This window comes from Rattus norvegicus, chromosome 3, assembly GCF_036323735.1.
Source record: "Rattus norvegicus strain BN/NHsdMcwi chromosome 3, GRCr8, whole genome shotgun sequence".
NCBI lineage: Eukaryota > Metazoa > Chordata > Mammalia > Rodentia > Muridae > Rattus > Rattus norvegicus.
The window spans coordinates 173,174,123-173,194,574 of NC_086021.1; the positions used below are offsets into that span (position 1 = coordinate 173,174,123).

General features: G+C 45.1%; 1 protein-coding gene across 3 annotated transcripts in view; it reads left to right on the top strand.

The window, feature by feature from the left end:
• Positions 1-20,452, top strand: part of Stk4 (serine/threonine kinase 4) — an 81,898-nt gene that overhangs the window by 8,885 nt on the left and 52,561 nt on the right. For 2 of the 3 annotated variants that reach the window (XM_039105129.2, NM_001107800.1), the window contains exons 3-7: positions 4,075-4,203; positions 6,733-6,847; positions 10,611-10,775; positions 17,626-17,793; positions 19,749-19,886. In XM_039105129.2, the coding sequence (XP_038961057.1) occupies positions 4,187-4,203; positions 6,733-6,847; positions 10,611-10,775; positions 17,626-17,793; positions 19,749-19,886 (603 nt within the window). In that variant the 5' untranslated portion in view covers positions 4,075-4,186. Of the gene's footprint in view, positions 1-4,074; positions 4,204-6,732; positions 6,848-10,610; positions 10,776-15,030; positions 15,799-17,625; positions 17,794-19,748; positions 19,887-20,452 lie in introns of those variants that run through there. The other variant, XM_039105130.2, reaches the window with a different exon arrangement.

Genomic DNA, 20,452 nt, shown 5'->3' on the forward strand with positions numbered 1-20,452 from the left:
AAAAGCAACAAAACCAGTTAGGCTTAGTCAGTTTTATATGCTGTTCAGGATTTCTGCCTAGTATGTAATCAGCTAATCACCAGTCAGTGAAAAACAGGAATTCAACATTTCCGTTGCAGCTTTGTGAAAAAGAACAAATACACTGAGAACAGTTTGCATCCTCCCAGGAGATCCAGCATCCCTGTTGGGAGCCGGTGGGCTCTTACCATACCGTTCTGGTGGAGGTTCTGAAATGCCGCTCCATTCAGTGATAGATGGTGGGCGACCGACTTTCAGTGATAGCGTAGGGCATCACGTGAGAGTTTCTGATACTTCTGCATATCATTGCAGTCTAAGTCTGTGTTTTCCTTCTGTAATGACCGGTGCATGAAGATACCAGGGATACCTTAAATGTTTACCTTTGAGTATGTAGTAAGTTCACGATTCAGAGGTAGTTGATGTGTAAGCAAACAAGTACGAGCTGTATGAAATTTCTGTCTCTCCAGAATACCTTTGACTAATTAATGACCGACGTGACCATATGCTTTTTTTTTTTCTTTCTCAGTGGTGCTAGGGATTGAACCCAGGGCCGTGCACATGCTAGGCAAGTGCTGTGCTGGAGCAAAGCCTCCCCTTCCCTGACCGTTTGAGAGTTTAGCATTATTTATGTTTAACACAGATCTGTGGCGATAGCAAATCCAATTCTGGATTGCATGGAATAGATTTTTCACGGATTACCTCCTTGTTAAAAACTTGAGTCTTCAACTTTCTGTTAGTTGCAAAAGTACTCTTTGGGATCCATCAGACAGTGAAGCGGGGGAAGGAAGGATGAGAACATGCGTTGTGGTGCTCATGACAAGCCTGAGACGGTGGAAGACTGCCAGCCGAACGGCTTCAGTAAAGGTACCTTTAGCCTGGTCGTCTCCTCCTCCTCCTCTTCCTCCTCTTCCTCCTCTTCCTCCTCTTCCTCCTCTTCCTCCTCTTCCTCCTCTTCCTCCTCTTCCTCCTCCTCCTCCTCTTCCTCCTCCTCCTCTTTAAATGATTTCTTTATGTCTATAAGTACACTGTAGCTGTCTTCAGACACACCAGAAGAGGGCATCAGATCCCATTACAGATGGTTGTGAGCCGCCATGTGGGTGCTGGGAATTGAACTCAGGACCTCTGCAAGAGCGGTCAGTGCTCTTAACCTCTGAGCCATCTCTCCAGCCCTAGCTTGGCATTCTTGCTATTCCCCTAAAGGCGCGTAGTCCATGCGCCTTCATCAAACAGCGTTCACAGATTATTTTTGGGATAGGACATAAATCTGTAGACATAATTGTATGGTTTTTCGTTTTTAACAAAAGCATGTTAGAGTAATGAAGTCACTCAAAGCAGAGTTAAAGGTTTTGGTGTCCTATTGATTAGTCATAGCACAAGACCTTATATAATTTGGAACCTCATAGCCCTTATCTATAAAGTGGGGATAGTAACAGTATCTGTTCCATGGCACCATGGAAGGATTGCATGAAATACTAGAGAAGTACTAGGCACGGTGATTGTCATGCACTGAGTGCTCTGGAAGTCACACTGTTGGTTTTGAGTGTATCAGCTGACGCATTTTTCAGAGCTTACACCAAATCAAAGCTAAATCTCATCTTTAAGTGCAGTTAGGAATTCTTGGTGGGAGTATTGCTTGGGGCGCTTAATTTAGGAAATATCACAGTTATAGTCAGGAAATGTCAGAAACCAAGTAACTGATCTTTTTTTCTTAATTGTGTTTAGATATGGATGACATCAACAAAGAACGTGGGAATGTCCCTCTAAAGATCCTTTCTTGTGCTGTCATCTCTTGAACTCCTGAAGGAAACCACAGACACGTGGGTTTTTGTCGTCCTGATGTAGTGAACCTGAGCAGATTCAAGGAACCAGCATGATCCTGAAGGAAGACCTTACCTTCACTTCTCTAGGATGCCACCTCGTCCTCAGATCTTCCTTCTGGGAAGGACTGTGATTTCCAGTGACCTGTGGCTTGTTCTCAAAGTGAGCGTGTGCTGAAGAACCACAGAGTTCTGGAGCTGTGGTCATGCTCTTGAAGAAATCACATGGCTCTGTGGCAAGGCAGTCACAGCTTCGAGCACCCAGCGTGTTGAGAACGGAGCCTAGCCTCTTGCTTCTGTTATTCCAAGCTTTACACAGTGGCTCCTATAAGTTCTTCCTTTTTTTCTTCAGTCTTAGAGTCTCGTGCATTTTAGGCACCTGCTCTGTCACTGAGCTCCGTTCCTACCTTTGTTACCTTTTATTATTAGATAACAAGTTGTTCCTGTAGTTTCACAGCTAATGAGTGCTAACGCCTGGAACGCTGTGGATAGCTTGTTTGTGAAAATGTTACTCCAGTGAGAGCAGACTTAAAGAAGCAGTAGGTGTGGGAGAGCCGCAGCACGAGTGCTGAGGGAAAGAGTTCTGCACCCAGCAAAACTCACTCCAGCATGAAGCCGACATGAAGAGATTCGTACACATGTGCTCCGTCTAGCTGTACCTGCTAAGAGTGGCTAACTATGGAGGCACGCACCGACAGACTAATAAATCTTCCCCAAGTGGATAGTTGACCTGATAATGGTCGGTCTGGGCAGTTCCTACAGTTCCAAGACAGTTATGTTAGTTTCAAGTGTCATTCCCCTTGACAGTATCCAAAACAGGGCCGAAAGTGACAAGTGGAAATGGACAGCCTGGTCTTACCTGGGAAGAAGGTCTTGAGAACTGTAGCCGAGCACCAGCCAGATCTAGGTTAGGTTCCTGCTGCTGGTTCATTCCCCAGGAAGAGAAAGGGCGCAGTCTATCATGATTCTCCCCAGGGACCAACAGGAAGGAAGGGCACTGGCTGGGTCTTCCACACGTGCTCATCAGTTGTTTGCTGTGATAAAACAGAATTGGAAGCTCCTTTGAGTTTAAGTATAAGGGATTCAGACACAACCTTTTCTGTGTTCTGCATTCATAGATATTTCTTTGTTTTTGAAAGAAGTTTTTAAAATCTATTTTCACATTGGGATAATTCCTTCTTGCCAGTGACATAGCTCTGCTCTTGACCACTTAGGCCACATTCTTCATTTTGATTTTCTCTTTACCAAGACAGTGTGTAGAATCGGGTGTGTTTGTGCAATTTATTTATTCCTTTTGGGTTTTCAGCTTTTTGAGACAAGGATTCTCCACGTAGCCCTGGCTATCCTGGAACTCCCTCTGTAGACCAGGCTGGCCCTGATCTTACAGAGATCTGCCTGCCCTGGTCTCCCGAGTGCTGGGATTAAAGTTGTATGCCACACTGCCCAGCATGTTTGGGGAATTAAAAAGATGGTTTTCTCTTATCACTGAGTGATGCCCAGGGTATTAATGAAAACAAAGGTCTGTAAGGGTCCAGAGTGTTTCTCATGAGCACCATAGCTGTCTGGTTAGGGAGGGTTTTGTTTTTTTGTTTTTAAAGATTTATATATTTTAGTTATATGAGTGCACTGTTGCTATCTTGAGACACACCAAAAGAGGGCATCTGATGGTTGCTGGGAATTGAACTCAGGACCTCTGGAAGAGCAGTCAGTGCTCTTAACCACTGAGCCATCTCTCCAGCTCCTGTTTGTGTTTTGTTGCTGTCATCTTGTGAAGAAGACAGTTGAGGCACAAGGCGCTAACTCAGGTTTATAATAGTGTGTATCAGTCTGCCGTCTTTAGATTCTAAACCTCATGTTCTTGTAGAGCCTAGATTGAATGAACATAGAACCTTGGTTTTGTTAAAAAGCTTTTCGGGGGAGATGAAACGCAAGGCAAAAAAGATTTGAATGTGCTCCGTTCATCTGATTCTGGCACGAAAGAGACTTGGGTTTTTGTGAGAGTCTGTGTTTAAGCTTTGTAGCACTTGAGTAAGGACAGAAAGACTGGTGATAGAGTGGCCGTAGGAAAACAGACACAGGCGTTGTGTTGCTGTGAAGAGAAAACGAGCATGGAGTTCAGACTGTGTGGGTTCAGCTCACAGCTCATCACTTACGTGAGCTTGGGTAACGTGATTGGGCCTCACCTGCTCTCGTGTCTCGGCGCTCTGGCTCCATAAAGGGTCTCCTTCCCCACATGCAGGTCTTATGGCAGCGTGTACAAGGCGATTCACAAAGAGACCGGCCAGATTGTCGCCATCAAGCAGGTGCCCGTGGAGTCGGACCTGCAGGAGATAATCAAGGAAATCTCGATAATGCAGCAGTGTGACAGGTAAAGCTTGTGGGGTCCTTCGACAGAAGGAGCTTCTACATCCGCTGGGGTTGCACCGCTGGACACCACAGACTGATCTGCTAAGACGCCCTCCCGAGGGCGGGGTCAGGGATCACCGTGCTTGTTCTTTCTGAAAAACAGGAGGAAGCATGTTATGTTTTGTAGGTAGTTTCCATTTTTTAATTTTTTTCCTTCATCTGTCAGATCTTTTAGAGACTAGGAGGAAGAGGCAGAAGGTGGTACTGGCTTTCTTTTTATTTTTCTTTTCGTACTGCTCTCTCTTCCTATTGCGCAGTTAGCTAAGATAATTCAAATATTTTTTAGCTCCAGAAACCACAGAATAGCAGATTGGCGTACAAAAAGAGAGTGTTTGCTTAGGTACTAACTGTTTCTCTTTTGCTCTTAAGAATGATTCGGGTCAAGAGTACTTAAGTGTTTTATTTTGAGGAACTAAGGTTTGTCAAGCTCTAAGCAGGAAGTTGGCCCCAAAGTCAGCCACAGAAGAGCACGTGACCTGCTCTGAAGTTCCATGACAACACAGACAGCACAGTGGTTGACAAAGCAGGCACAGGCCAGCACTGTTAGACTCGAGAGTACAGTGAAGGACCGTGCCAGGTCCAGGGCGTGGGGGTGAGGGCGAGGAGGTTCTGCACGGAGGCATTGCCTGTTGGCTCCGAGGACAGTTTGGTCAGATCAGTCAGCGCTAGACTGTGGGGGGTGGTGCATCTCGTTATTGAAGGGCAGCTGCTGCTCTTCTCCCTGTTCTATCTTTTTCTTTTTGTGGTTATTGTCTACCATACGGACACCTCCACCCCGCCCCACAGCTGGACTGGGGGAATTAAGTTCGCGGGTTTTCTTCTCCACATGATTTCACTTTGGAACTCTCTTTAGTTGGCAAATTGGGGCTGTATCTAAACAGAGTATGAAAATGCTTCTAACTAAAGATTTGATTTTTAAAGATTTACTCATTTTTACTTTTTATGTGTATTCCTGCATGTACAGCCCACATATGGGCCTGAAGCCTGTGGAGGCTGGAAGACGGTATCAAATCCCCTGGAATTGAGTTAGGGACAGTCGTGAGCTGCCGTGTGGGTGCTGGGATCTGAACCCACGTCCTCTGCAAGATCATCACGGGCTAAGAAATATTTTGAAGATTTTTCTATGTTAAACTTGTATTTTAAAAAAAAAAAAAGATGGGGCAGAATCCTTGTGTCCTGGGAGTTTTGTTTGTTTGCTTCTTTGTTTTATTTTTATGTCACTGTCTTTTGAGCAAAGGGAGGGTTTAGAGGGCATTTGCCTGGCTTACTAGGAAAAGCGGCTGGAGTTAGAGTGTCAGAAGGTTCCCTCTGTTTTCTGGGAGTTCACAGCCCAGGCATGAACCGTGCAGCAGATCTTAGCAGGCAGTACAAGACTGCACAGATCATTTCCCAACAGTGTGTTTGGACAATAAGGTAATCACGGACAGGAGGGGAGGGGCAGAGCGCTGGGGACTGTGAACCTCGGGCACCCAGTTACCTGTGCTTTCACAAATGCTCATTTTATGTACTCTGTTTTCTTCGAGACTGGCACATGTCCAGGATGAAGGGGCGTTTGAAATTGCAAGTCAAGGAAGCCAGGATAGTTTTAGCTTCTTTCGTTGCTATGCAACCTGGCTTTCAACAGTAGTCCAGCTGTTAATGACACAGTTGTTGACACAGATTATTCATTTTCCTGAGATGCTTGACTTCTCACATATTTCTTTCTTGGTGTCTCTCATCAAATTTCAGACCTAAGGTTTCAGATTTGATGCTAAGTAATCTTTATACTGTACAGCGATGATCTTGTTACTCCCAATTATATCATGACTTTTGGAAGAAAAGAGAAAGAAAAAAAATTACCTTTCATCATCGTTATGTGTCCCTTGATGTATTATCTGTCCTGTCTCACTGGGAGTGTAACTCTGTTTGCTTTACTCTTTTATAGCTTACCTCCCCCTCTCAAATTTAAATTTCATGTCTGCACCGCTTGCATGCCTGGTACCAGAGGCCAGAAGTGGGCATCAGGTCCCTGGAACTGGAGTTAGAGAGAGTTATGAGCCACCATGTGGTGGGAACCAAAACCAGGTCCTCGAGAAGATCAGCAAGTGCCCTCAATCGCTGATCCGTGTCTCTGATCCCAGGATATAGTAACCCTGTTTATTAACCATTCCTCTGACCGTTCTGTAGACTCGTGGTGGGTCGTGTGTGCTACGGCGTTATTTCTTACGTTCCCTCCTATTGGCTGCTCATATGCCTCATGTTTCTTTTATCGGTTCTGTGTTCATAGCTAATTTTTTGAGAATCTATGATTCTTTTCTGAAGATAGTTGTACACTTAGAAATATCATTCCCTTGTGTTGAATCTGTATTACTCTGAGGAAGAGCTATCCTTCATCTTATCAAAAGATTGCTTTCGTTAGTCCTAACTAGAAATAATTCATTTTTTTGAAATGAGAAGTTACTTTCCATGCATTGAAGAACAGTCCACTAAGTTGTACTGTCTCTCTTTCCAGCCCACATGTCGTCAAATACTATGGCAGCTACTTTAAGAACACGGACCTGTGGATTGTTATGGAGTACTGTGGGGCTGGTTCTGTATCCGATATTATTCGGCTCCGAAACAAGACGGTGAGCTTACCTACCTCCTCAGACAGTGCCTCGGGAGAGCAGTTGCGTCAGCTTTCTCTGGCCTTTTGTGTGTGTGCTTCTACACCTGAAGAATGACGGTCATGTCCCCCTTCCTTGGGTGTCTGCTCTCTTACTCACCTCCCTCACCCTCAGACAAGGAGAATCGCAGTGTGGTCTCTTACCTTTGATCCTTCTAGCCCATCCCGAGTGCTAGGTCACAGGGGTCAGCCACCTTGCTTAGTTCCCTTCTAAACGTGGCAGATTGATACTGACTTGTTCCAGTGATCTTTGTTTATTTCTTATTAGACGAAACCGTTATCAAATCATGGCTTGGGGATGAGTTTTTATTTTGTAATACAGGATTTCATGGGGGAAGAGTAAGTTATCTGGAGCTGACCTTGAACTCACACTCCTCCTGTGTCATTCTCCCTGCCATGTCCAGCTGCCGTAGAATGACTTGTAAAAACTACTTGGTCTTTTAAAGGTTATGCGTGTCTGCATGGGTTTGCACACGTGAGTGCAAGTGCCCAGAGAGACCAGGCTTCTCTACCCTGCAGCTGGGTTTGTAGGGAATTTATGAGCCACACATTGTGGGCAGTGGGAATGAAACCGAGGACTTCTGCAAGAGCAGAGTGCTCTCCTAACTGCTGAGTCATCTCTCCAGCTCTAGAATGAGTTTCAAATGTTGACTTTTGGATTTGAATTTGTCCTCTTACCCAGTATGTCTAGAGTGGCTTCTGCTTGCTGTTGGATGGGGAATAAAACTATTTTAAGCATTATTTGTCATGTCTAAGATGGCCGGATCTGATCCAAGAGTCACGGATTCTAGTTTTCAGTTGCAGAACGGCGCTGTGGGCACTAGGGCTCCAGCAGTGTTCAGAGAGCACAGCATGTGGCGCACTGCGATCCTGGCAGCACACCTTCTAGCACAGAAACAAAGAGAAAACAGGCAGCAGCTGGGAAGGTAATGCCAGGTGATGAGAAATACTTTGGAAAAAATTAGTAAGGCTGGTGTCTTAGGGTTTTATTGCTGTGAAGAGACACCAGGAGCACAGGACAACATTTCATTGGGGCTGGCTTACAGTTTCAGAGGTTTGGTCCATCCTCATCATGGTGGGAAGCATGGTGGTACACAGGTAGCTAGGGAGCTGGAGAGGTAACTCAGAGTTCTACATCTTGATCTGCAGGCAGCAGGAGACTGTGCCACACTGGGTGTAGCTTGAGCATAGGGGACTTCAAAGCCCACTCCCACAGTGACACACTTCCTCCAACAAGGCCACACCTAATAGTGCCACTCCCCAAGCCAAGGATTCAAATACATGGGTATGTGGGTGCCATATCTATCTAGACCTCCACAGATGGCGATGGGGAAGTGGTAAAGAGCCTCGTCGGTAGGCCGAGAAGCAGGAGCGAAGGGACACTGCAGATAGGACCCAGCCAGTGTGAAGGCCCCAGAATGCTGCTTGTTTGTATGTTTGGTGTTAGAATTGCAGCCACAGAGACAGAGGAGGTCAGGCAAGAGAGGTGGGCAGGTTTGATGGTGTTGGGTCGTCTAGGGCGTGATAATATGGCTGAGTTTCAGTCCATGTGCAGAGGGAGATGTCTAGGCTGTAAGAAGCTAGTGGGTCAACTGCTATGCAGTTTGGAAACCAATCCCAGTTGCCCTGCAGATTGTCAAAAATGGGAACATTTGCCTTCGGTTGTAAGAGGGGGAGCGAGCATCTCTTTAAGTCTCTGCAGTGCTGTAAAGTTAGCTTAAGTATGCAAAGGTGAGCCATGAGGTATTAGATAAGTGTAAGGTGGGGCTATTGGCAAACAGTTACAAATCTTGCGTTTTATCATTGTTTCCCTTTCTTAAATTTACTTTGTTGAAAATTGTGGGTTTTCTTGATTAGACAGTAAGTTCTTTAGCCAAGAATAGTGTTCTGACATAAAATTTATTTGTGTGTGTACATACAAACATATATGAAGGTAACAATAATTAAAAAGAGGCCATGAATTTGAAGAACAGCAAGGAGGGGGGTACATGGGAGGCTTGGGAAGGGGGGGAGATGATATAATTATATTATAATCTCAAAAAATGGATTAAATAATTAAAAAGAAGCCCAAAACCTTGACTGGCTTGTTGATTTAAGATTGAAGCCCTTGGCTGGGGAGATGGCCTCAGGGCACTGGCTGCTCTTCCAGAGGACTCTGGCTCAGTTCCCAGCCCCAACACGGTGGCTCATAACTGTCTGTAACTCTAGCTCCAGTAAGTCTGACATCCTCACACAGACACACATGTAGGAAAAACACCAGTGCATAAAAAACAAAAATAGGGGTTGGGGATTTAGCTCAGTGGTAGAGCGCTTGCCTAGCAAGCGCAAGGCCCTGGGTTCAGTCCCCAGCTCCAAAAAACAAACAAACAAACAAACAAACAAAACAAAAATAAACAAATCATCAAAAATGCTTAAATAAATAAAATCAATACCTTAATACTAGTTTATTAGTCTATGTGACTTAATTATTAATTTGTTGTGTGTTATATATAAAGACCATTTAGTGTGACCATTGCCAGCCACAGATGACTAGAAGTATTATTTAAATTTGAAGAAATAGAACAGAAAGATCTGAAAAGAAAAAAAAGATCATGGTAGACTGTGGTACTGCTGTGCTAAAGAGGTTGCCCGGGCTGAAACCACAGACGCTGCTTGCTCTTGGCCCTGAGTCTGTTCTGATGTGGCTCTCAGCCTCTCATGTTTTATGAATGCTGTCTACATGGGGATGGGGAAGGGTAGGTGCCAGGACACTAGAAAGGGGCCCCCAGGAGGCAGGAAAATCTTTACTTTAAGCAGAAAACTGGTCTATAATTAAACCTAAGTGGATGGTAGCTGTACTTTAAACCTAGCGTCCTGATTGATTGGATTAAGGTCTGGCCACCTGTGAGATATTTTAAATTCCTGGTTAAGTTCCTTTTGGAATTGCCGTTCTGGTGCACTTGCAAGGGCACGCCCTCTTCTGATCACTGACGCTGCCGTCATGCGGTGGTTGGTTTTTGTGCATTTCTACCCATTGGGCTGTTCCCACCGAGCCTCACTCTCTTTCTTGTTTTCATGATTTCTCTCCTCACCGGTCCTCATTCAGCAATGTCAAACCTTAGATAAAAGGGAAAGAAAGTGGTGCCAGAAGTCCAGGCTGGGTCCTTCTAATCCTGGGTCCTTTTGTTCACAGCTTACTCCTGAACGTGGCTTGGTTGTCACACGGGAGCCGTGTGTGGGTTTGCTGGGATCTGTTTCAGACTTGGGTCTGCTCAGAGGCCTGTGCCAGCCTCCAGCACTGTCATTCTAGAGCTATTTCAGTCCCCACTCTTGATACCAGGGCTACAAGAGTAAGCAGGAGAAGACAGTTTTTAATGGAGTGTGCATCTGTAATGAGGAAGACTGCATTGTATGTCAGGCTGCCTCTGAGCTGACGTGGTACGAGAAGAACAGAGAATGACCCAGGCGTGGAGAAGGAAGGCCTCTGCTGTTCTGATGAGTGACATTTGGGCAGGCTGAGGAAGGCCTGTGGTACAGATGTACACTGGGAGAGCCGTATAGGGAGATAGAACAGGCAGGTGAGAGGAACCAGGGGACTGGAGCTCTGAGTTCACAGTTCACAGGTCGTAGATCACCCGAAACAGGCAGGACACAGCAAGGCTGAAGCGGCTGTGGGAGAGCTTCGATGTAACTTTTTTCTCCTGTGTTAACAGGGTTGAGACTTCTTACTGTCTTTTGTTTTTCAGTTAACAGAAGATGAAATAGCTACAATATTACAATCAACTCTTAAAGGATTAGAATACCTTCATTTTATGAGAAAAATACACCGAGATATCAAGGCGGGAAATATTTTGCTAAACACAGAAGGCCATGCAAAGCTTGCAGACTTTGGAGTCGCAGGCCAACTTACAGTAAGTGGAAATGGTGACTGGTAGCCATAGTTTTGTCTGTGCCCCAAGAAGCCAGTTCCAGTAAGTGGTGTGTGTGTGTGTGTGTGTGTGTGTGTGTGTGTGTGTGTGTGTGTGTGTGTGTACGTACGTGTATGCACATGCATGTGTCTGTTGGCTCATGTGCACATTTGTGTGCTGTGGAAGCCAGAGTTTATTGTGGTGGTTGTTCTCCACTGACTTGGAGGCCACTGATTCAGAAAGACTGACTGGCTAGTGAGCTCCAGGAGTCCGTCTGTCTGCCCACCAGTTAGGGATTCCAGGCGCACGCAGGGCCGTAGCGTCCTGCGTAGGGTGGAGCTAGAGAACTGTACTGAGCTTCTCAGGGATACATGACAAATGCTTTCCTGACTGAGACCTCACTCCAACCCCTACTTTATCATTTTTAAAAAATAAAATACTTGATTTAATTGTGTTAGTAGAAATTTGTAGGTTTCCAAGTACATCATCAGAGCTGATAGGAGTTTCAGATCTTTTCCGGGACTCAGGTTCCATGGTTCAGTTTTTCTCGCAATGAAAACTAGCCTAAGATATGAGCTTTAGTTGAACTCTGATACATCAGGTACATAGAAAGCGTCACTAAACCAGCCTGCTTTCCTCCAGCAAGGCAGCCAAGCTGCTCAGCTGCTGTGCCGGAAGCACTCCCGCTTACTTCAGTGTTGGCTCTTGACTTCCCGCCTGCCTCCCCAGCGCTTGCCAGTGAGAAAGAAAACTGTTCAAGATGGGGCTAGAGTTACCTCGTTTTGTAAAATAATCACTGAATGTGGAATTCTATGTAGGAAAATGGAGCAGTTCTATAAGAATAAACACTAGATTCCCAACAATTCAGGTTTTCCGGGGTAGTAGAGCAAACACTGGGTTTCACACCCTCTCCTCCCCTTCTGCCCAGCTACAGACCTTTTGTTGTGTTGTGTTTGGAGACAAGGTTTAACTCTGTCTCCCTGGCTGGTCTGGAACTCTGTATGTAGACCAGGCTAACCTTGATAGAAATCCACCTGCCTCTGCCTCCCAAGGGCTAGGATGGTGGCTCATGCTACCATCTCTGTCTGACTTTTTAACTTTAGGAGACGTCCAGTTTCTTGTTTCTTTGGCCACTTAAGTTTCTGGCACTTTATTTAACTAAGAAATCAAGACCTTGTGCGAGATCCCTTTTTATGTGTTTAATGGTCTCAGTTCTAACATTTGCTTTGAGATCTGAGTTAATTTTCATGCTGTGAGTAGGTCTCCAGATACATTCTTTTGTGTATAGGTAACTGGTCATTGATCATTGATTTCAATGACTTGTTGATGAGCCTTTAGCTTTCTTCTGGTGACTATGTGTTGGTCCTTGCTGAAGATCCAGTATGGCGTATCTGTGGCTTGTCTTGTCTTCTGTTGTCCTCCACCTGGTCACTGTTGCTGCTCTACTCTTGACTTCACGCTGGTTAGAGTCGAGGCCTTTCACTTCATTCTCGTCTTCCAGATCGGTTTGGCTCTCCTGGGACCCTGCGTTTCTCCTCAGTTTTGGATTAGTGGGTTAATTTTGCCAGAGAAATCGTTGGCATTTTGTGAGACACTGCTTTGAGTCGTGGGTAAGCCTTGAAACATCACCATGTTAGGATTAAGTACTGTAAGCCATGGACCTCAGACAGTTTTTCCGTTACTTAGGTCTTTTATTTTTCACCAATGTTATATCATTTGCACAACCCATATTTTGCCTTAATGTGTTTACGTCATTCCCTTTTGAAACTATTTTAAGTGGAACACTGTTTTCACATTGTCCATTGTTAGTGCGTGTTTTATGTACTGTGTCCCACAGCGTCACTGAGCTTCTGTTTGTTGCTAGTTTTCATTTTAAAAAGTGTATGTGTAGGGCTGGATGGCTCAGCGGTTAAGAACACCGACTGCTCTCCAGAGGTCCTGAGTTCAATCCCAGCAACCACATGGTGGCTCACAACCATCTGTAATGGGATCTGATGCCCTCTTCTGGTGTGTCTGAAGACAGCTGCAGTGCACTCATAAATAATATAATAAATTTGTAAAAAAAAAAAAAAAACAAAAACCCTTTCTAAAAAGTGTGGGTGCGTGCGTGCGTGCGTGCGTGCGTGCGTGTGTGTGTGTGTGTGTGGCTGCATGCTGCGATGAGGTATACATGTGGGGTTCCACCCTGTTTGATGTTTGAGAGAGGGCATTTTGTTGTTCATGGTGCAGATTCCAGAAATTCTCCTGTATTCCACTTCCCATCTCCTAGGAGGAATGTAGGATGGGCTCTCAAGCCTGTCTTTCACTGGGTTAGATGTCAGCATTAGAGATGTCAGATCAAGAAGGGGTTTGCAGTCCCATAGGAGAACAACAGTATCAACCAGCCAGATACCCCAGAGCTCCCAGAGACTAAACCACTGACCACAGAGTGCACATGGGGGGACCCATGGCTCTAGCCACATGTGTAGCAGAGGATGGCCTTATGGGGCATCAGTGGGAGGAGAGGCCCTTGGCCCTGTGAAGGCTCAATGCCTCCGTGTAGGGGAAAAGCTAGGATGGGAAGACAGGAGGGAATGGGTGGGTAGGTAGGAAAACACTCTCATGGAGGCAGGGGAAGTGGGGAGGGATAGGTGGACTCCAGAGGGGAAATTGGGAAAGGGGATAACATTTGAAATATAAGTAAAGAAAATACCCAAGAGTAGGAAGTGCTCTGAGTCACTGCGCACTCCTCTGTAATTACATACATTTACATACATTACTTTACATACATTTCTTTATTTTTGTGAGAGGGATTTGCATTCTAGCTTTAGCTGGCTTGGAACTCTTAGTCCCCTTGCTTTAGCCTCCTGAAGGCTGGGATTCGATGCCTGTGCCAAGATGCCTGCTTTCTAAATCCTTCTGTAGACTCTTTGAAGCCAGCATTGCTGTTCTGATGCCCATGTGCACCACCTTCCCGATGCCGGCCGCCTCAGCCGTTCGGAAGGCTCTGTGTTACAATTAGGTGTTCCTCAGTTTTCCCGGTGACTGCCTCAGGACTGCATGCGGTTGTCCGTTTGGTTGCTGTTCAGCCTGCCATCTGCTTCCCAGCCTACAGAACTTTTTGGTTTCGCTTTGCATCTTTAGATGATTTGGGGAAGATAGATTTGTCCAGTCAGTCATCTTTAGCAGAAGTTTGCAATTATTGTCTTTTTCTGTTTTGTCTTCTGTAGCCCAGGCTCCTGATAGACTCCATCCCTCTGCCTCAGCCTCCTGGGTTAGCAGCGCATGACGGTCTCTCAGGCTCGGTCTCTGATGCAGCTTGGGTTTTCATGTGTGCTGTGCTGTTGCACACTGGGTGCTCACTGATCTTGGTTTTCAGTTCCTACTGCTGCCGCAAGTGTGGCAGTAGATGTGTGGTAACCATCGGCAGGGTGACAAAGCAGCTTCTGGGAGGCCAAGGACGCTGTCAGTAGGACAAAACGGCAGCCAACAGATTGGGAAAAGGTCTTTACCAGTCCTACGTCCCATAGAGGGCTAATGTCCAATGTATGCAAAGAACTCAAGAAGTTAGACTCCAGAGAGTCAAATAACCCTATTTAAAAATGGGGTACAGAGCGAACAATTCTCAGCTGAGGAGTATCGAATGGCTGAGAAGTACCTAAAGAAATGCTCAACATTTTTTAGTGTGTATTTGACTTTTGTCCTTAGGATAGTGTCCCCTCCCTTTTTCAAAAAAGTTAAAAAGACGTGTTCTTACTGTGTAACCCTCTCTGGCCTGTGTAAAACAGGCTGACCTCAAACTCAGAGACCCCTGCTTCTGCCTCCCGAGTGCATGCCTCATACTCTTGGTTTCCCTCCCTTTTAGGCACAGCCTCATCCTGTAACTGAGGGTTGCCTGGAATTCACCGTGTAGTCTGCTCTTGAAGCCTCTGTCTGCCGAGGGTGCTTGGATTACAAGTGTGAACTAGGATTACAAGTGTGAACTAGGATTACAAGTGTGAACTAGGATTACAAGTGTGAACTAGGATTACAAGTGTGAACTAGGATTACAGGTGTGAACTAGGATTACAGGTGTGAACTAGGATTACAAGTGTGAACTAGGGCAGACTCAGATTTAGATTCATTATGTCTCTCTGTCTCTCTCTGTCTCGTTCTCTCTCTCGGTCTTTATCCTTGGTGTTCTGTTCCGGCATTGTATACCAGCTCATCTATACATCAGTATTATTCTGGGTTTTGTTTTCTATATTTGAGAATTACCTTATTTGAACTTATTTTGGTGAAAGTATAAGATAAAATTTAAGTTTAGAATTTTATACATGACTATCTAGATCTTAGTTTGTTTTTCTCCTCTTCCTTTCTTCCCCTCTTCCTCTGAGACAGGGCATCATTACATAGTACTGGCTGGTCTAGAACTTTGATATAGACCAGGCTGGCCTAAAACTCAGAGAGGTCTACCTGCCTCTAGCTCCAAGTGCTGAGGTTAAAGGTATGCGCCACCACCCTTGGCCAGTGCTTTGTAGTTTGGGGATGTTCTGTCCTTAGCATCTAGTTTGAAAGCCTGTTCAGTTGTCTGTGGGGCATGTACAGCTGACTGGCTTTCGAGTGTGTGCATAGACAGTTACATGAGCCACAGTTTCTGGGTTTAATGCTTTCTGCTGCTCTTTTAGTACCTCTGTAACTAATTGGAGTTTAGGATACACTGCTTACTTATTCTCAAAACCGTTTCCTTTATGTGAGTGCTCATTTCTAGTTTAGATAATCTAGTAAAAGCAACTTCGGCTATCTCCATTTGAAAGCCCACAAGTTTGAGGTCTCAGCTAAGGAAATGATTAAGCCTAAGTTGTTTCCTTTGTTTTTTAATTTGGTGGCAGTGTGAGGCTAGTTCAGAAGTCATTGCTCAGGACTGACAGAACCTAAGCCACAGGCCCTCAGGGAGTGTGGGAAGAGGATGGGAGACTGCACCTTCGCTGTGTTTTGAAGTCCTCTCCCTACCTGCGCTTCAGTTGTAGCAAGATTCTGGGAAAGTGTGCACCAGCTTCTTAATGTAGTAAGTGCCACATTCCCTTCTTCAAACCGCAGGTGAAACTAGGGACAACTTCTCTATCTCCGCTTGAAGACGATTTTTCTAATTGCACTATAAACCAAGGGAGTGTTGCCTACTAAGTCTGTAAGATGGACAGATGAGTAGCCTGCCTTCTGGCTGTGACCTGTCCTGACAGTACTTACCACTCTAGGCTGCTCTTCTGCTCCGCCGGCCGCTTCCGTTCACTGGGTGTTGCATTGTCTTGACTACTGTTCTGTTTGCACAGAAATAAAGCTGGATTCTTCATTATTTTGTAAACTACTATTTTGGTGTTGCAGTAGCTTACACATTTTCCATGCCTGCTTTCATTTGCTATTTAGTTTTGTCTCACCTCAAAATTAAGCCCCTTTTGCTCATGTCTCTCATGGGCTGTAGGTGGGTGTTCACTCTGTTTGCCTCTTTAGAGAGTTTTTGATGTGTTATTTCAGTATATAAGTATCTATTGTAATATTTACTTTTCTGTTTGAGCAGGGTCTTATTAGGTATCCCTGGCTGGCCCAGAACTTGCTGTGTAGACCAGAATGGCCTAGAAAGCACAAAGACCCATTTGCCTCTGCCTCTTGGGTGCTGGGATTAAAGGCTGGGCTTACTTATTTATGTTTTGAGACTAGGTTTCATTCTGGGTTCCCTGCCGTTCTGGAACGCTCTGTGCAGTCCAGGTTGGCCTTGAATTCTCTGAGATCTTCTTACCTCAGTCCCCGAGGACTCAGATTACAAGTGCTAGGCACCTGTGTGGTGATTTTAAAAAAATTATTCATCATTATTATGTAAGTCAGGTTACAAGTGTTGGGGCTTAAACTGTTGTTCATTGAGTACCGCAGGACTGTCTCCCTGATCTTGCCCTCCGTGGTTCAGGTGGCCTCCTGAGTAGCTGAGGTGTAGGTCCCTGGCTTGGTAATTCCTGATCATGAACATTCTACTCTGGCGTGTATGTTATTAGTACTGGTTTAAACTTTTAAAACTTTAATAATTTTATATTTTAATAATTGAAAGTTTTTACGGCCCTTGGCCATTTGAATTTCTTTAGTGGCTTGTCTCATTATGCCTTGAGTATTATTTTTAGTTATGTTTCAAGTACAAGGCACTGTTTTTCTTCTTAAAATGTTTTTATTTATTCCTTGAGAATTTTATGCACTATGTTTTAATCATATTTTTCCCCTTTCCAGGTCTTCCTCCAACTCCTACCCACCCAACTACATGGGTTTTGTTGTTGTTGTTATTTAACTTTTTTAAGAAAACAAAGCAAAGATATGAGGGGGGCCGGCTTATGCTGACCAGCGCCCCCTGAGCATGGCCTGCCCTGGAGTAGGGATGACGTTCTCAGTGACATTCTGTTGAAGAAAACAGATTTTCCTTTCCCCAGCAGCTGTCAGTTGCAAACAGCTTCTTGGCCCGGGGTGGGACATCGTCCCAACTTCCTGCGTGCTGTCCAGTTGTGGGTCTCTGTTAACTGCAGGAACCTCTCTGGGATGGCTGAGTGGTGCCGCTGTACAGGTGCAGCAATGCGGCGTGAGGAGCTGTTTTTTTTGCTGTGTCATTTAGCAGAATAAAGCAGCAAGTTTCCCTTAGGGCTGCCGACCTGTCTCTGGGCTTTGGGCTCACGGACAGCAGCAGTAATGGACTCCTCCCTCCCCTGGAGGGAGCCTCAATGAAATCTAAGCAAAAAGCTAGTCTCAAACAGCCACGCCCCCTCTGTACCACTTGGCCAGAACAAAGCAGTTTTTAATGTCCAAACCATTTCTTTTTCTCAGTTTTCATGCTTGGTGTTGGTCTCTCCCCTTTCCCTTTTAGGATACCATGGCAAAGAGGAATACAGTGATAGGGACACCGTTTTGGATGGCTCCTGAAGTTATTCAGGAAATCGGGTACAACTGTGTGGCAGACATCTGGTCTCTGGGAATCACGGCCATAGAAATGGCTGAAGGAAAGCCCCCATACGCTGACATCCATCCAATGAGGGTAAGGAAGCAGAAAGCCAGTTGGATGACTGACTACTGCTCATCAGAAAGCTATGTGGCACCTTCCTTGGTTATGTTCCAAACAGGAGTTGAATTAATTTTATATAATGACAAATGCTTACTGTGGGTGATATTCTTCCCCTGGCATTAGATGTAGTAAGAAATTAATTGAAGGGATTGGGGATTTAGCTCAGTGGTAGAGTGCTTGCCTAGCAAGCGCAAGGCCCTGAGTTCGGTCCCCAGAAAAAAGAAAAAAAAAAAAAAGAAATTAATTGAATATAGTTCTTCATTCTGCAGCATGCGTCTCCTTGAAGGACATAGGCTATAGAATATAGAAATGTGTAGGTTGACTTACAAATTACATACGTCTAATATATACCCTTTAATAACTAAGGTACCTCCTTTTAGCTTTGTACATATAGAGCTTTCGATTTAATCATTATCTGTGATCCCCATTGGGTCACCACTGTCAGACAGCACTTGCTGCAGTGTTTACTTCAGGGTGTGTTTGCACCTACAACACTAACCACCATTTTTGTTCATATATTGTCTTTTTCATGCTTGGTTTCTGGAAGAGTTTTGGGTTGTGAATCCTCAGACTCAGAGGCAAAGGCCAGTCTGTAGAGCCAGTTCCCGGATAGCTAGGGTTACCCAGAGAAACGCTGTCTTGAACCCTGCCCTCCCCGCTCCAAATAATTTAAAGTATTTAATAAAAAATTGTTTCATCTTTCATCAAATGGTGTTTACATAATTTAAAATCCAACAATTAATAGTCTTTTAAAGAAAGATTTATTATTTTAATTGTGTGCTACCTTGGAGGCCAGAGGAGGGTGTCAGATCCTCTGAAGCTAGAGTTACAAGTGACTGCCCGACACGAGTGCTGGTCCTCTGACCTGACCGAACTCAGTTCCTCTGCAAGAGCAGTCGGTGTGCGATATTAACTGTGAGCGTCTCCAGCCCTAATACGTGATAGCCGTAGCCTTTGAGAAGTAGAATTTAAATGTGCTTGACTTTATAGCAGCCCATAGTAGCTTGAGGTTTTGGGTTTTTTTGTTTTTTTTTTCTCTCATTTTTGCTGAGAGAGGATTTGAGGGTGTGGAAAATAGCTTAGTGGCAGAGCTCCTCCTTGGCATCCACAGGCCCCATGTTCAGTTCCTAGTGCCATAGTCTCTCTTTACCCTCTACTCACTCTTTCTCTCTCTCCCCTTCTCTCACATGTTCTCTCTCTCTCTCTCTCTCTCTCTCTCTCTCTCTCTCTCACACACACACACACACACACACTCTCTTTACTCTTTCTCTCTCTCTCTCTCCCTCTCTCTCTCTCTCTCTCTCTCACACACACACACACACACACACTCTTTACTCTTTCTCTCTCACACACACACTCTCTTTACTCTCTCTCACACACACACACACACACACACACACTCTCTTTACTCTTTCTCTCTCTCTCTCTCCCTCTCTCTCTCTCTCTCTCTCTCTCACACACACACACACACACACACACACACACTCTTTACTCTTTCTCTCTCACACACACACTCTCTTTACTCTCTCTCTCACACACACACACACACACTCTCTTTACTCTTTCTCTCTCTCTCTCTCACACACACACACACACACACACACTCTCTCTTTACTCTTTCTCTCACACACACATACACACACACTCTCTTTACTCTTTCTCTCTCACACACACACTCTCTTTACTCTCTCACACACACACACACACACACACACACACACACACACGGAAGGGTTTTGTTGTTTTTAATATTGTAAGGTTTAGAACACAACTGCGTGTGAGCAAAGGGAAGGAGATTGCTGTACTCCACGTGGACACTCTTTGTGTTGGGATAAGTAAAGTCCTTTTACCAAGCAAATGTAGTTGTAGTTGTTTATGTTGAAATGTCATCTTTATTTTACCTAATTGTTTTTTTTTTTGAAAACTAGGCAATATTCATGATTCCTACAAACCCTCCTCCCACATTCCGTAAGCCCGAGGTGTGGTCGGACAACTTCATGGATTTCGTGAAGCAGTGTCTGGTAAAAAGCCCGGAGCAGAGAGCCACAGCCACTCAGCTCCTCCAGGTATAAGCCGCGTCTCCAAGCCGCCCACACACTGCTGAGTTGCTTGCCTGGAAGCAGTAGTGAGGAGTAAGCCAGTCCATGCTGTGAGAGGGGTTTAAAGCTGTTGAGATGGAAGGCCATAGAAAATACTTAACTCAGAACAGCGCAGGAAAGTGCATCACCCGTGAGTCTAGATGCAAGAGCAGTAAGAAGCTCAGAAACACTTCCACCACCAGGCAGAGGCGTGGGTGGGAATAGCTCAAGACCGATGTTAAGCCACGTGCGTGTGTCTGGTGAGAGTGGAAGGAAATGGTGTGAACTACCGTGTAAGGACCGAGAACAAGGGCACGTGTGACTCTTGCTACCAGCCTAGCTCTTCTGAGTGTATTGCCAATGTGCCTGGAGGAAATGATGCCAGAGGCTTATGGAGAAGTCTTCTGCTCCGCAGTCTCACCACCCCTTCAGTTTAACAAAGGCTTGGGGGCATTTACCCTGTTGGTGATGGGGGCAGGGATGTACTATCCCGAAAGGAAACATGGGGTACTGTCGGAATAAGTTGGGATGTATAGGTAACTCCTGCCCAGGAA